Source organism: Misgurnus anguillicaudatus, chromosome 2 (assembly GCF_027580225.2).
Source record: "Misgurnus anguillicaudatus chromosome 2, ASM2758022v2, whole genome shotgun sequence".
In the NCBI taxonomy this organism is placed as follows: Eukaryota; Metazoa; Chordata; class Actinopteri; order Cypriniformes; family Cobitidae; genus Misgurnus; species Misgurnus anguillicaudatus.
In genome coordinates this window covers 682,104-699,335 of record NC_073338.2, presented here as the reverse complement: position 1 = coordinate 699,335, position 17,232 = coordinate 682,104, and the positions used below count along the sequence as shown (strand labels likewise).

General features: G+C 35.0%; 1 protein-coding gene across 1 annotated transcript; it reads right to left on the bottom strand.

The window, feature by feature from the left end:
* Positions 1–9,350: 9,350 nt before the first annotated feature.
* Positions 9,351–11,203, bottom strand: znfl2a (zinc finger-like gene 2a). Its single transcript, XM_055201109.2, has 2 exons — positions 10,956–11,203; positions 9,351–10,149 (listed from the first exon to the last, which is right to left on the bottom strand). The coding sequence occupies exons 1-2, from the start codon at positions 11,026–11,028 to the stop codon at positions 9,449–9,451; spliced, it is 774 nt and encodes a 257-aa protein (XP_055057084.2). The 5' UTR covers positions 11,029–11,203; the 3' UTR covers positions 9,351–9,448.
* Positions 11,204–17,232: the final 6,029 nt, after the last annotated feature.

Genomic DNA, 17,232 nt, shown 5'->3' with positions numbered 1-17,232 from the left:
AGTGTTTTCAAATGTTCATTATTGAAATTTTGCACACGTCCATAAGAGCTCGTAGTCTGACGTTCATACCCTGAACCTTTTTGGCACATTCACCGACATCCAAAAGGGCTGCAAGAGTGACGTCCAGTCACTGACCCTGTTTTGCATGTCCACAGACGTCTATAAGAGGTTGTAGTCTGACGTTCATACGCTGAACCTGTACTGCACGTCCACAGATGTCCAAAAAAGGTGCAAGAGTGATGTCCAGACACCGACTCTCTATTGCGCATCCAGTAGACGTTTAAAAAGAGGGTCTGAACCAACAGACACATGATCTGAACGCCTCCCAGATGTTCCATGTTTGATGGGATAGTTGGCTACATATTTCAGCTTATGAATGGTGTTTTGTGTTGTGTTTGTTTCACATTTGATCAAAATGTAAACGTAAAATCAAAATGTTTAAAAAGGCCTTATATCCAGGGATTAAATTGGGCTATGCCCTGGCATATACACTCAAAAAAAATGAACTTTCACTTCTGCCAATTTCACTTAATCCTTTTATGTTGTGATTACTTAAAAAATTTGTTTAACAATGTGAAGTTAATTTAATCTAGTTCATTCAACAAAAAAGTGTGTCTTGTCAGCTTTACTTAAAAAATATTTGTTCAGCCTGTTGGCAAACAAATAATTTTTTAAAAAGCTGTCAAGACACACTTTTTTTGCATAAAAGTAACAGATTAATAAAACCAATACAAACTTGCATCTCATTGGCTGAGAATATTACCGTGTATTATGGGTAATTGTTGTTCTGGCACCCTCTTGCAGAAGTGTAGCACCATTAGATAGATACGTAAGTAATAAGTATGAATCAATGAACGTGTTCTGATACATTTTAGAACAAAACAAAATAAAGAAATGGTTTGAAATGTAACATTGCATTGTTTGATAAACTGTAATAAAAAAAGGTCTATACGATGAGTTGTTGAGATTACTTAAACAAATTGCGTGGAACCTGTTGACATAATATTTTTAATTAAACCCAACATTTCTCTCTGCTCTGCAAGTCCTCGCCAGTGTGCCCACTGGTGGGTATGAAATGACACAAATCGAATAACGTGTTTTCATTCAGTCCTATAGAAGGTGGGCTTTACGCTTTAAATGCGCGACCTGGTTTTTAATGCGTATTTGCACGACATGTTGATTGTTTTTTGTCACAACACGCTTAATGAATCTAATAATGCCTATACAGCCTTGCGTGAAGTTGAACACACAAATGAACACATATCACTCAGAACCTCGAGAAAGCGCAGGGTCATGTAGAGATGGAGAGATATAAATGTCTTATGCCCCATTCAGACAGCCAACGACAAGCAGTAGCAGAGCGACGCAATCTCATTCATTTCAATGGAAACCTGGCGACTTCCAGCGACACGAGCGAAAGTGACCGTTGGCGACTGTATGGGCGTGTCCAGCGACACGAGAAAGTTAAGAAAAGTTTAACTTTATGCAAATGTCGAGCGACTTTCGGGAGCGACTACCAATGAGAACAAAGCAGTGGAGTTCACGTCATCCTTCTCTCGTTAGTTACTGGTGTGGATGGTACTCATTTGTTTATGACAAGCAGATTTAGAAACGCCTCATTGAAAGAGGGGCGACACACAGCGATAACGTCGCTGTCTGTCTGAACGAGGGGTCAGATCAGTAAAACTGAATAGAAGACCACAAACTTGCAAAGGCTTAAAGTATATAGGAATGTCACTCATATCCTTACAGCAGTGGTTCTCAAATTTTTTCAGCATGCGGCCCCCCCTTGTGTACGGCACACAAACTTATGACAAAACCTGTTCTAAAAATTACAATTTGAATTAAACAAAACATATTAAATTATACAAAGTATAATTGTTGGTTAGTAGCCTTATTTGTTAGGTTTAATTAAACAGAATTCATGATAAATTAATGTATTTTATAAAATGTCATAATACTGGGCCCCCCCGGCACCATCTCGCCCCCCCCCTAGCTGGTAATACATGAATACATATATTTTATATATATATATATATAGATATATATATATAATAAAATAATGTATTGCCAGCTACAAATCAGTTACATCCTAAGTTGCCAGTAAGAGATAAAGATCAAATGCTCAGATGGCTCATCTCTATGTAAAGTAGCTGTGTTACCCTGTGTTACTTTGTGCCTCGCTCTTCCCTACAGAATAGATTACGTGCTTGGGGGCCTACACATAACCCTTCTGGATTTATAAGCAGGTAAGTTAGGTAAGTTTGCATCTTATATTTTGTTGTAGTTTTATATTGATTTTAAAAACCGCCTATGTTTAAGCCTATTTAGTGTAAGGTTAACACATCCAAAAAAGATCCTTTGTCTGCTGTGAAACATCTAGACACATCGACTGCATTAACAGAAACATTAAGCTTATGGCGCTTTTCCATTGCATAGTGCCCCACGGTTTGGTTTGGTTTGGGTCGGGTCAGCTCACCTCACTTTGGCGTGGTTAGCTTTTCCATTGAGTTTAGTATCACTTCGCAGTGGGAGGAATTATAGGCGTGTCGTTATATTTGCGCTGCATACGGCTGTGACATCATACAAGAGAGAGCGTCCTTGTACATTCCCAAACATTTATTTATTTATCAGTCCGCCACAAAATTAAAATTGGCCACCACAAATACGTAGATGTTTACTTTGAACATTGCGTTTATAACTACCTCTGTCTCACATGACAGTTTCTGTTCAAACACCCGTGGCGTCTGTCGACGGCGCTCCGCTGAGCCTCAATGTAGTTGCATTAAAGCATAAATAATACTGACGTGCACGTCGCGAATGTGCCGCCACAAAATTAAAATTGGCCACCACAAATAGAAGTTTACTTTGCACATCGCGTTTATAACTACCTCTCTCTCACATAACAGTTTCTGTTCAAACACCCGTGGCGTCTGTCGACAGTGCTCCGCTGAGCCTCAATGAAGTTGCATTAAAGCATAAATAATACTGACGTGCATGTCGCGAATGTGCCGCCACAAACTGCAAGTCTGGAAAAAACTTTTATGTGTTCCTGATTCACAACCTGTGGATGTTTTTAATCGCTAAAAGGGTGTTTGGAAACTTAAAACAGAGCACAGATGACAACATGTTTGCTCGAGACAGCGCAAGCTAGCAGCAAGCTTAAGCTAAAGCTAATATTTTACATAATAGGATGACGGCGCCGATGACGATTCTCTCAGACCAATCAGTGAACTACAGTGTTTACGCGTCACGTTTGGTATCAGCTCGGGTCGCTTGGAACCCCAACCGAGGTGGTACGAAAAAAAGTATCGGGTACTACGAAGTGATCCCAATGGAAAAGCTCCCAAAAGTGAGCTGACCCGACCCTAACTGGACCGGACCGTTGGGTGCTATGCAATGGAAAAGCGCCATTATTGGTTCTTCTGGACGGGTAGACACAGTGGCATTTTACCACCCAGAAAGGAAATCAGACAGGATGGAAACCCAGTACTTTATGTTAATTGTTTGATTCTTTGTCTTGAAATTCTTTTGATCTGTTGGAAGCAAACCTTTAAAACAATTTACCCCCCCCCCCCCCCTTCACCCCCACAGCAAGGAAGAACAGGTCGGGGCATGTCTGCTTTAATCAGAACCTAGGTGTTAAGATCAGAGACGCTAAGGTGGGGTTAACATTAGAGCATTTGCGTTTTTAAAGAGGCATTTTAAAAATTAAAACCATCCTCATTTATACTGGCATTTCAGAAACGATCTTCATCCTCACTATACCCGACCATAAACACATAAAATATGGATTATTCACGCACACTGGGCATGCGCGTAAAAGTGTAAAATAACTTATTACTCTAATAATAGCTTACCTTTAACACATATATGCAGCCTAGAGGTGTGCGATATTGGCCAAAAAAATCATATTTGAATCATTTTGCCAGTAATAGGGATGCACAGCGGTTCATCGCGATTAATCTATAGCAGAATAAAAGTTTTTGTTTACATAATATATGTGTGTGAATTGTGTATAATAATTATGTATAGGGGTGTCACGATTCTCCAAATCCTCGATTCGATTAAATTTTCGATTCTAAGGTCACGATTCGATTCTTGATTTTAACTTTTTTTTAAAGAACAGCCATTTTTAGACTAGACTTTTATGAAATATAATAACTGGCCTTGACCCCGGAGATGCCCTGCCATGTTAGTCGTGCTGCCAGTGGGAAAAAAGGTACATGTATATACCTGATAAAACTAAACTTCCTGTCAGATGAACATCTGTCAGTACTTTGCACCTTAAAAACGCGCTTTTATTACCATCCGACGAGATTGTGATACTATACCCCAATAAGTCATGTTTAAATACTGTTTTCTGTAAACCATAGTTTTTTAACTGTAGTAAAAACATGCTTCATTTTTATAAGGAAGATGTGTGCTTCCTTAAACTACCTCAACACACATGCACGCACGCACGCACGCACACACACACACACACACACACACACACACACACACACACACACACACACACACACACACATACTATAATCATTGATTTACCTTATCAACAAATTCAGAACAAATTACCCCTTTCACAAAGTTGTTGGGGAGAGGGTGGCGGAAGGGACCATCTGTTGCAACAGGGCAATAATTTTGGTGGGTTAGACACACACACACACACACACACATGCATGTGCGCACGCAGGATTAAGTCATAAAAATTACAGTCAAACATAATTAACACTATCATACACACATACAAAAGTGCCAATATATTTGACCGACTGCAAAAAGCCATAATAACAGGGGGTCATCAATCATTTTGACACACACTGTGTTACAACTCGTGTCTTGTCAGGTGTTTTGTTATTAGATTAACCAAGTTCAGATCATTTGCAACTCTTTGGTTATTTGAGTTAAATTAGAAAAACAGTATTAGCAGCAAGTAACAAGTGTTACTTTCGTCCCGACAAGAACTCCTGACACTTAAACTTGATTAACTTTTATTTTGAAAAACTCTAGGAAGTCAAACTTCAAGATTTGTTAAAGTATTAAATAACCTGTAGATTGTATTGTAACACATTAAACAAAAAACACAACGCGGTATAAGAAAAAAATGACAGCTTTAGGAATTTACTTATCATGGTCGAAAACAGCTTTAGGGACCTACACACGCAAATAATGGTGACAAAATAAACAATATTTGTCAAGTCTGTCAAGGATTACTATTAGGACGACTATTTATGTTTTTAATTAAAATGTTTCATTTGAATTTGATTGTATAGAGCAGAGGAGAAAGCGCATGCTGTTGGAGAAGAGCTCTCCCACAGATGCGCGCAATAAAGGAGCAGAAACACATGGGATTTTGAATATTGTATTTTATAAATCACTAGGTTCATAATTTTAGCTCTGAAAAGTCATTCAGTTTGACATTATAACACGTTTTACTGTGATCCTCATTTTTCCATATAGGCCCTACGCATAAAAAGTTAAAGTTTAGGCCTATTTGCCATCTTAAATGTTTATGTATAATAAAATTGACTTTATATCAAATTACTATTTAATTTATCAACCTTTTCAAATATTTGGCCTTCTCAAGGTTTCGAGAACTTTAGGCAAAAGCTTTAGCCGAAATTGAATTTTAGCCCAAATGAAGAGATTAAAAGTAGGCTACTGGTGACGTGGTCAGATCTTGACTAATGTCTGTCTCTGTCCTGCACTAGGAGACTCTTTATTATGCATATTGGTCACCGTAAGACAAGTCAGTTTGTCACTTTTACATGCAGAATCTGCTCCGTTGTTCTTAAAACAATTGAATACCCGCGTCTTTAGTTCTTTGATACCATTTGATTAGATAGACAGTAGGGTTACTTAATCTAAACGTTTTTCAGGATATTACAGTAAGAGAATGGGTTGGTTTGGATTTATTGCATGTAAGGATGTTTTTGCCATTTGATTTATTTGTTTCATTTTTACATAGAGGTTATAAAATTTAAATGAGATATTTGTTCCAAGATCATGTTTGATCGGACTTCTTGTAGACACATAGGAGCATTTTGCTCTTATTCCATCTCACAAAGGTTGTGCGTTGCATCTGGGCTTCTGCATCTAGAGACATTATATAATTATATAATATATATGTGGTAACACATCATAATAAGGTTGTTTTTGTTATGGTTAATGGATTGGTTAACATAATTTAACAATGAATAATACTTCTTGGAGTAATTTCTGCATTACCAATACATTTGTTAAATCAACATGAACCCTAACCCTAACTAACATGAATAACTGTATGAACATTTTCAAACACAAACTCTTGCCAGTAAATAACATAAATGTAAATCTACGGTAAATTACCGGCAACCCAGCTGCAATAACATTGTAATTTCTACAGATTTTTTTACAGTGAAGATTATTAGGCTGATAAACTATATTTATCATTGATCAAATTTATTAAATAATCTTGACAAATACAACCTTATTGGAAAGTGTTAATTTATTCAAAAGCTTTTCAGCCTCTCATAGAACTGCCTATGAAAAGAAATTAAAAAAACATGAGTACAAAGTCCTTAAAGTCTTTAATTAAGATGCTTTTTCTTGATGAGCAAAATGACCTAAAAAAAAGTCTAGTTTTTAGACCAAAAATATACAATTTAAGTGAATTTGTGCTTAAAACAAGCAAAAATATCTGCCAATGGGGTGAGAAAAAAAATCTTGAAATAAGATTTCTTTTTTCTTAAACACTTCATTCAAGCAACATTTTCTCACCCCATTGGCAGATTTTTGCTTGTTTACTTAAATAGTGCTTTTATTTTTTGTCTAAAAACAAACAAAAAAAATTGTCTAAAGACTTATTTTCTTGGGTCATTTCGGTCATCAAGAAACTACATCTTGATTTAAGAATTTTTAGATATTTCTACTGAAAACAAGACAAAAATACTAAGTTAGAAAGTCATTTTTGCAGTGTACAGTGGACATATAAGTATAAAGGTGGTCTTCACTGATCTTATAGCAAATAGCGACTATGTCACCCCATTGTTAATATCTGGAGACCTATCAGTACAAGAGGCACAGGTTCACAGTTCTTCTTAATGCAAAAAGGACAATGAGATGTGGACAATACACAAATTTTATTAATAAGAATAGACAGTTTTTATTAAATGTTCACAAAGAACTTGAAAGTTAATAATAATGAAATACCTCCCAGTTAGCAAATGCACCAACTTTTCCAAAAAATAATAAGGACACCAAAAACCAAGGAGCTGGGGTTCCCAAGCGATAAGGCAGACCCCCAAGAGACCCACAATAAGAAAACCCAAACATGCATCAAATATTACGCTCACACTAGTGAACTTAATGGCAAAAAGGGAAATTAAGAAACTACAAGATCATTAGGAGAAACTACAGCAGCCAATGACATCTGGACCCATTAATGCCAGCAATGAATACCAAATTAAACACAAGATAGATAATTCAAAGATGGATAATTTGTATAATTTATACATAAGCCACTCCCACATTAGTGTAGTAAAACCATGGTTTTGCTGATAGTAATCAATACACCAAAAAAACCATGGTGACTACACTTTTACCACAATAAAACCATGATTAATTTTCGTAAGGGCGTGTTTGAAACGCAAGGCTATAAAGAACTATTCTATGAATTTGTAAAGTCTTTTTTTCACTCAACAAACACTAAAGGCTAATGTTTCGTATATTTGAGGAATAATGAAAATTGTATTAGTCTTTGTCGTCTAATCATAGACAAAACTGTAAAAAAGTATAGTTTTAATTTAGTTAGGCCAAATGACAAATAGCACTTTTGGGAGTACTTCGACTCGGTGCAGTAAATAGTCACGCCTGAAAAATCCACTCCCCTTCTCCCTCTCATAACTGTGCCAAAATAAAAAGTGGTGCTTGATTCGTACGATCGTTTAAACAATACACTTTAGCCCCAAGTTAGTATAGTTGTTTTTTTAAGTGTACACAAACCTATGGGCAAGGTCAAAAGCACAGTAAAGTAGAGTTTAATGTACGTGTATGCAACCTACAGTTAAAGACAAAATGATTAGCCTTCTTGGTAAATATGAGCAACAAAAGCTGGGAAAATAAATCTGCATTGTTTCTCCTTTTATCTTTTATTTAAAAAAAACACACAAAAATTCAATATTTCAATGATGAAAAATATTGGAAAGTGGAAATCAGCATCATAAAAAAATGTTTTTCACAAATAGACATTGGCCACAATTATTGCTCCCTTAATTTAATCCTCTTTTCAACCTTTGCTAGGATAACAGATCTGTCTTCTTTTAAAACTGTAAAAATTGTTTCTGTGCCTTAGTAGATTAAACAAAATTAAATTGAGTAAACTGTATTAAAAAAATTATTCTTGTTTGTTTTTAATCAAAATATGAGTTAAAATAAGATAAAAATTGGAATAATTTGAGTTTACTCTATAATGTGTTCATTTAGAATTATTCAACTTCATTTTATTATGTAAAATTCATTTCAATTTGTAAGAAAGACATCAACTTAATAATTTTATGTTAAAACTACATGAATTATTTTAGTAAACATAACTAACTAGGCAGTAGACTTGCAGTTCCCAGCATGCTTTGCATGCGACTGCATTTGTAGAGTAAAATTTGAATTGAAACTTTTTTGTTTCGTTTTTAACTAAAAAGAAAGACTTGTTAGTGTTTAATGTTCATTTATGTTCGATATTTGGAAGAGTTTCTGTTTCTTCTTTGAGTTTTGTAGTTACCATCGTTCAGAAGACTGGTGCTTGTGCATAGACTGAATATGTTACGCTTTACAGCTGCCCAAAACCAGACTGAGTAGGCGTGTTAATTGAATAAACGTTTCTAGCCCTCATCACACGGAATAAAAAAACAACAACTAACTATAAATATATTACCTGTACCAAGAAAAGTAGGTTTATCTAACTGAGTAATACTAGTACAATTAGTTAACTCAACTCGATTTTATTGCATTCATATTAAGTAATGTTAGTGTGTTCAATATACTTAAAGGTGTCAAGTTGACTCAACCTAAAACTTCCCAAGCAATCACTTGCCTCACTTTTTATAAGTTAGATCTAGGTATTACTTTATACAGTGTTAACCTTGCAAATAAAATCATTCAATGCACAAGTAGTTCCAGTCAGTTTGATCACAGTTATGATGAATGCGCTACCTCAAACATTAGTAACCATAATAACTCAGTGATAGTTGCACAATACTGCTCTTTGCAGCGCAATATTTGGCAGAATGTGTAAAAGTGACAGGTATTTCCATCAGTTACAAAACCTACTTTAAATCAGACACAGACAGACATAAGGTAGAGCGATAAGATAATTATTTATTTAATTGATGAGCAAGAGAGAGAGAGAGAGAGAGAGAGAGAGAGAGATAGAGATCTTACCACAGGAGGAGCTGTGTTTAAATCAATTAGCCTACTCTTTGGTAAACAAATTGCCATGAAATTTTGACATGAAAGCATTGTTCTCTGACATCAATTTTTCAAGTGGTCTGAATTTATTATGTATAAATGATTTTAAATGTCTTCGTAAAGCACCTGACTGGGTAAAACTTTTCCCACATGAAGCGCAGTGATATGGCTTTACATTAGCGTGCACCTTCTCGTGGGCTTTCAGGTTTACTGTACTAGCGAAACTTTTTCCACATTGGAAACAAATAAAAGTCTTCTCACTAGAGTGAGACCTCATGTGACTAGCTAAGTAAAATCTACGACTAAAAGTCTTCCCACACTGCGAGCATGTGAAAGGTTTTTCTCCAGTGTGAATAGTTATGTGTTCTGCCAGACTTCTTTTATACGTGAAACCTTTTCCACAATGAGTGCAGGTGAAAGGTTTCTCTTTAGCATGCATGTTTATGTGTATCTTCAAGCTGCTGTTTTTTGTAAAGCTCTTTCCACAGTGATGGCAGGTGAAAGGTTTCTCTCCGGTGTGTATTCTTGTGTGATCCCTGAGACTTCCTTTACACGTGAAACTCTTGCCACACTTAAGACAACTGCAGCTGGAGATCCTTTTGCCTTTGTCTTTATAAACTCTTTGTTGTTCCTTGTTTTCAGTCGGAGGGTATCTAGATGATTGTTCCGGAGGTTCTGGACTCATTTCATTTTCTTCCATCAGATCTAAAATGAACATAAAAATTAACAGGACATTAAAACTGAAGAAAGAGTGAATGACATCTATTTTCAAGCATTTTTAATTTATGTTAACTTTAAATGTACAACATTTTAGATAGTCTAATCTTAGATTATCTTTGTTTTGTACATTTTGTTTGTATAACTTTTTATTATAATTTAAGTATGGTGCTGACATCCACATAATAATGTTTATACATTGCTACTCATGGTATTATTGCAAATTGTTTATGTAATGTAAAACTCCTGCTATTATATATATTTTAAGGTATATAAAAGGGAAAGGCATGTTTAAACATGTATTACATTAAATTACTAAATATCTCATAGTCGAAGTAAAGTATATACAGTTTTATTAGATCATAATTCATGATCTCGTGCAATAATACCATAATAGTTTTACAGTTTATTTCGTGTCAAGCTGTTTTGAAACAATACAACATTTAAAAACTAAAAAACGCTAGATAAATAAATTTGACTTGACTTGAGTTGTATTCTGTTAACCAAGTTTTAATGACATCTGTTCTGGTAATGTTTTGAAACATTTTGTTTTCTAAATCCGTTCACAAAACCCGCTGAATTTCTTCTCTCTAAACAATTTTACTCATTTAATTGTCTAATCTACTAGCTAGTCCTAACAAGTCTTGACGGGTAGCTGTAACTAATAAAAGTTAAAGTTGATTACCTATTTTTGATTAGTTAGCAATCTAATGACTCGATTAATCACATCGTTTTTGTTTTGTTTTTATATTCCTCGTGTTTGTTAAATAATGAATCAAAAAATGCAAACCAACCTCTTTGTTCTTCAGTACTTTCATTTGTAACATCTTGATGTTCTTCTTGGTCACTCATGCTGTCGGAGTCCATATTTATGTCTTGAATAATTCAGATCTTACAAGCGAAGCGTAGCTGGTCATCCGAACAAACACTTATTTTGCACCGCAAACTCCCGGCATTTATTGAGGAAGTAATGTGGGAGTGACTTTACTGAACGTTTGCAAAAGTGGGAGTGGCTTATTTTATTGCCGGGCAACATACAGATAACGTTTTATTTAAAAAGAGGGGGTTTATTTAAGGGGAATGTCAAATTTTAAGATTACCAGTTTTAGAAATACAACAAAAAGTTTATGTTTATCTTTGAGTGGTGTCAAATTGTGGAATAAATTAAATAATGAGTTGAAGCAATGTACAAACATTTTACATTTTAAAAAGATGTGTAAAGAAATTATATTTCAGAGGTATAAAAACACATGGTGTTAATAATAATTTGAGTGTATTTGGAATAACTTATATGTGTATAAATAATATTGTGTATGTGTAATGTTTGTATGTGAATATGGAGATTTACAGATTATAAATGTTAACATTAAGTAAAGTAGGGGTTTAAAGGGGTAGGAGTACACAAGTTTTACTTCTTTCTACTCCCTTTTGTACATGTAAATTGAGTTGTTTTATATCTTTGTTACTGGAAAAAATTGCAAAGTTTTGTTAACGTGTTTTTTCTATTTTTATATTTTGTAATTGCATTTACATGTTCAAAATAAATAAATAAATAAATAGCCTATGTATAAAGTATACAAATGATCTACATTTTTGTTTTATTATGACAGAGATCACCCTGTTGGCACAGTTATATTTTCCACAACTAACAAACATCCTAAGAAACACATGATTTTAAAGATCCTGAAAATGTTTCTAATCATCTGGTAACACCCTAAAGACGCCATTGCTGCTCAATACCAGGTTTTTTTTTTCATTTTATCTGGTTTTGTAAATACAAACTGAGCATATTTTTATAATAAATGATTTTTCGTAAAAATATGGTTTGTCTGATTATGGCGTGTTGTGTGATTATGATATGATACTATTATTGAGGTACATAAGCAGTACACCCTGCAGAGTAACTCTTAGATGTTATTAACATTTGTTAAGACACTGAGTGAAATCACAGCAATTCTGCTACACCAAAGGTAATATTACAACATTTCCATAAAAACTTACCAAAATGTCAAAAAATGTAAAAACCCATTAATTTTTTTGCATTAGAGGACTCATACAACAACATATAAAAGGTTAACTATTTTTTATTTTAAGTTTTTTTTTCTCTATTTGGGTCTTACATGTTTAAGGACAACTGAGTAGATCTTGCATGTGAGTCCTGCAGTGATTAGCCTATATATGCATGATAAAGAGTCTCTTGAATGTGGTCGAAAGTGGACGAGCTTCAAAAGTTTAACAGCCCATTTACACCTCAGCGTCTTCCTCTTCCACGCTATATGGGACCTCCGATCGACTAAAACGCATCTTAATATCAGGTGTAAATCCTGTACAGATACAGACATTAGCGACGACGTCGCCAGTTAGCCTAATTTAAATCTCTTCATTTGGTCAACAACGTTTTGCTCAAATTCAATTTTAGAATTTTGGCTAAAGTTCCAGAAACCTTCATTTTTTTGCTCTAACCCCAAACCCAAGCGACAATGGTTTATAAAACAGAAAACAAATGAGAAACCAATAAAAACGACACGTATAGGTCTATTAAATTGCACGATATGCTAATATGCATTTCATGAGAATGGGTTTGTATATTTTATGGAAAATTATAATAACAGTAAAACGTGTTATAATGTCAAGATGAACCACTTCTCCTTAAAAAAAATATAAAACTAGTGTTTTATAAATGTGAAAATACAATAGTCAAAATTTATTTCTGCTCCTCTTTTTGTTTCTGTTCCTAAAGTTCGGGCATATGTGCGCGCTTTTCTCTCTCCAGCAGCACGCGCTTTCTCTACTGAGCAGACGTATAAAAATGAAACATTTTCATTTAAAAAAACATAAATATCCTCTTTTTTTGTTTAACAGACGTAGAATAGTTATCGATTTCCTTTAGTCTTTCTTAATAACTTAATAATGGTGAATAAATATTTATTTATGTGATTTCTAAAATATTTGACACATCTATAGAGAAAAGAGCTCTTCTAATTAATAGAACGATGTAAGCGAAACGTTTTTGATTTTTGTAACAAAAAATTAAAACATTAAAGAAGAACCCACTGAACTGTGTTACTTTTTCTCCATTTTTGGGGGTAGAGCAGATCTGGAGGAAATATTATGGTTCAGTTTTCAACTTGCCATGCCAGAATCTTATCAGAAAAAAGTTAAAATTAAACAAAACTAATAAATAAAATAGAACAATTGTATATTTGTTGTTTTTGGCCTGTTACCTTAATATCCTACACCAGACTACTCTCATATACACTGTCTTACTTTATAGTTCATACTTTCATTCTTCAAACAACTAATGAATGATTACTTAACTGTGTATCAATTAATTGTAATAAATGAATTAAATGTAGACATCCCAAGAAAAATTCTGCTTATGTCATTGTATAAATGTATTTTATTTATCTGCGATTTCTTTTAAGAGTCGCTGGGTGTCACTAGGGAGAAATGCTGAATGAAGCTTTGGGTAATGAACCTTTGGGTGAAGTAATGGGCTGCGAGGTGTCAGTGGTTCAGAAAGACTCATTTTGCCATCATAAGACACCGCACTAGGGACCGGCACAGCAAAGCAACAGACATACAAAGTAACAAAGCAGCAGGACAATAGAGGGGTTGCAAGTTTACAAACATTGCAGGGTGCGCGCGCATCCAGGAGGCAGAAAGCCCGATTGGTGAGCTGATCCGCCACTGCAACAACCTTAATTATTGAAGCGTTCTTTATTGTTTGTAGATAAATAAGACTTGATTTTAGTTGGATCTGTTTTTCTGTCTTTATTTTTGCAGTGTTACTGTGATACATGTATGAATTATAATGTTATAATTATAATGCTAGTAACGTAATAGTCGCATCTACTGGTATGTTAACATCAGGCACTCAGCACTGACTCTGTTGGTACTATTTTCCACGCAAAAATTCCTTGGCATTTTGACTTACAGACACCGCTCCTAGCATACAACACAATGCATTGCTGCGTCCGAAACCGCCTACTACATACTATATAGTACGCGAAAGCAGTAGGCGAGGCGAGTAGTATGTCCGAATACATATGCTGCGTCCGAAAACTCAAGGCAGTGACTCGTTTCCTCGCTGCCTCATGAGGAAATGACTTCGGAGGCATGAAGGTAGCTCAGAGAAAGACTTTCAGACACACTTCTAAGGCAGCGTGTTTGAAATTTAAACAGAGAGCGCCTTTGTGATAACTAATCACATATTTGAAAACTACAATAGTAATTTCTCGCTAGAAATGCAATTGAAAGGTGTAAAAAGTGAAAATATACCTTTATTTACACTAAATTGGTGGTCCAGTCGCGTCCTTGGCCGCCATTTTATTTTTTCGAACTCGACCGGACTCGACCAATCACATTTTTAATGTACGTCCGCGCATAGGTATCTCAGGAGACAGGAAGTAAACCAAACATTGAATTCGGACATGCCTTGATGCCTTGGAAAGCTGCCTCAGAAGGCAGCAATTTAGAGTTTTCGGACGCAGCCATAGTATTCGAAAAACAGTATGCAAAAAGTACCCGGATGACCTACTATTTCCGGTTAGATTTTGCAGTGTGCATACGATGACTTCACTATCCCATGATGCCCCGGGAGAGGAGTTATCCAACGAAGAAGACGAGGCATGCGGTTGTTTTTTTTTTTTTTTTTTTTTTTTTTTTTTTTTTTTTTTTTTTTATTGAAGAAACATAGCAGCAAATACAAATTCAACAAAAAAAAACAATTATAAACAATACAGTGAAGAACAATTGAAATAGACACAAAAATAAATAAATAATAAAAAAAAAAAGTAATAATAAAAATAAATAAATAAAAAAAATAACAAAAATAATAATATAACATAAAATTAAGCCAGGGGAAAATAAAATTTAATATAAGATCAAAATATAAAAGTGCCTTAAGATACTTGGGTTTTCATAGAAAAGAATAAATATTGTACTTTGAGCACAACGTAACTGACTTTAAAGCTTTGGCATTGTTGGAAGAAGAGATGGTACCCAAATAAGATTTCAGGTCATTGCAGAAAATAATAAAAAGAGGTCTGACAGATAAAAATTTACACTTGTGTACAAAAAACTTGGCTAGAAACATAAATAAGTTTACAAGAAAATACTTGTCTTTTACATTTTTATCAGAGTTATAACAGCCAAATAAGACATCTTTAATTTCCAAAGAGAAATTGACTAACAAAGAAGTACGCACAAATAAACAAAATTTCTTCCAAAAAGTAGCTACATGAACACAGTCCCAAAAAAGGTGAGGTACAGACTCGTCTTCCACTCCACAGAAGGAGCATAGAGGATCCAAATCAGGAAACATTTTTTTAATAAAAAGATTAACTGGGTAAAATCGATGTAATAACTTGAATGATACCTCTTTAACCTTATTAGTGATTAAATATTTGTTGGATAGAGACCACACTTTCTTCCAAGGAATATTATTAAAACAATTGTTCCAATATGATATTATAGCAGGGACAGTAATAATATCATTCTGAAAAAGTTGTCTAATCTTTCTATTCCTAAGAATGGGACTGGATAAAAAACAGATCTTCCCTATTGCCGTTTCACAAGGATGTATCCAAGAGGTAGAAGAAAGTAAAGAGTCACCTGAGTTTTTCAATAGTGCAATAGCTCCACTGGGGATGGCATCCATCACTATGGCAAACTCTCGTGGGGTAACAGGAATACAAAATTTAGTTAAGAATTCAGAATAAGAAAACAAATGACCATTTGAATTTACAAGTTGAGAAACTAAAATAATATTATTATTAAACCAGCCTGAAAAGAAGAGCGTTTTATTTTTATATCGGATATCTTGGTTATTCCAAATAAAATACCGGTGGGGGCTAAAATTATGTTTGTAAATCAAATGCCAGGCCAAAAGCACCTGCTTATGGAAATTAGACAATTTGATGGGCAATTTAGATATATTATAATTACAGACTAACAGAAAAGGGAGACCACCAACTTTAGAAAAAATAAAATTGGGAATAGCATTCCATAGAGAGTCAGAATCATTCAAGAACTGTTTCAACCAATTGATCTTAAACGTATCAAGAAATCAAGAAAGTTAAGACCGCCATGTTCGAAGCTATTTATGACCACAGATTTTTTAATGTAATGTCTTTTGTGTTTCCATAAAAAATCAAAAAGCATTCTATCAATCTTTACCGAAAATGTCTTATCCACATGCAAAGAAAGAGCAGGGTAGGTCAATCTAGAAATACCCTCCGCTTTGGCGAGGAGAGCCCTTCCACGTAAAGACAAATCTCTTTGGAGCCAGGAATTTAATTTTTTCTTAGCTTTAGTAATTACTGGATCAAAATTTAATTTCCCTCTCATATTGGCATCTTTACAAATTGTAACACCCAAGTAATTTACTTGAGACTTAACAGGAATATTATGTAGGGATGTGGCAGAACAAGACTTTAAGGGAAGAAGTTCGCATTTATTCAAGTTCAAAGAAAGGCCAGAGGCTTTTGAGAACAGGCATGCGGTTGTTTTCGCGCTGAAATGACATGACGTGATGACGACGTATGTCACGTGATGTAGCAACATGGCGGATGTAGTACGTCCGAATCTCATTCATACTACCGGGATTCATACTATACAGTACCTACTGTTTTAATGCCAAGTAAGTAGGTACTTCATCTAATTCAGTACCTACTATACAGTATGGGGTTTCGGACGCAGCCCATGTCTCTTCTTTCTGCCTCTCGGTTGCGCGCGCAACCAGTTAGTGACGTCGCCGTGCAACCCGTCTATATCAGAGGGTATGCATGCAGGAGCTCGAGCGGTGATCTGGCGCACCCTTTCATGAAAGGAGGATGAATCTGATTGGAGATGACGTCAGAGGATCACAGGTAACAGACAGATGGCCCAACCAATGACAAGACTCCGTGAAAGTGAAAGCAAGACGGAGAGAAAAGACGGGAGAAAAAACACAAAGCATAACAGCAGTCCAGAAGGGGTAAAATCGGTGCATTGTAAATTAAATTAATTGAATTAGTAACCCAACAACAATAAAAAGACGAAACCATTCCAAAAGCGTTTTGTCCTCGT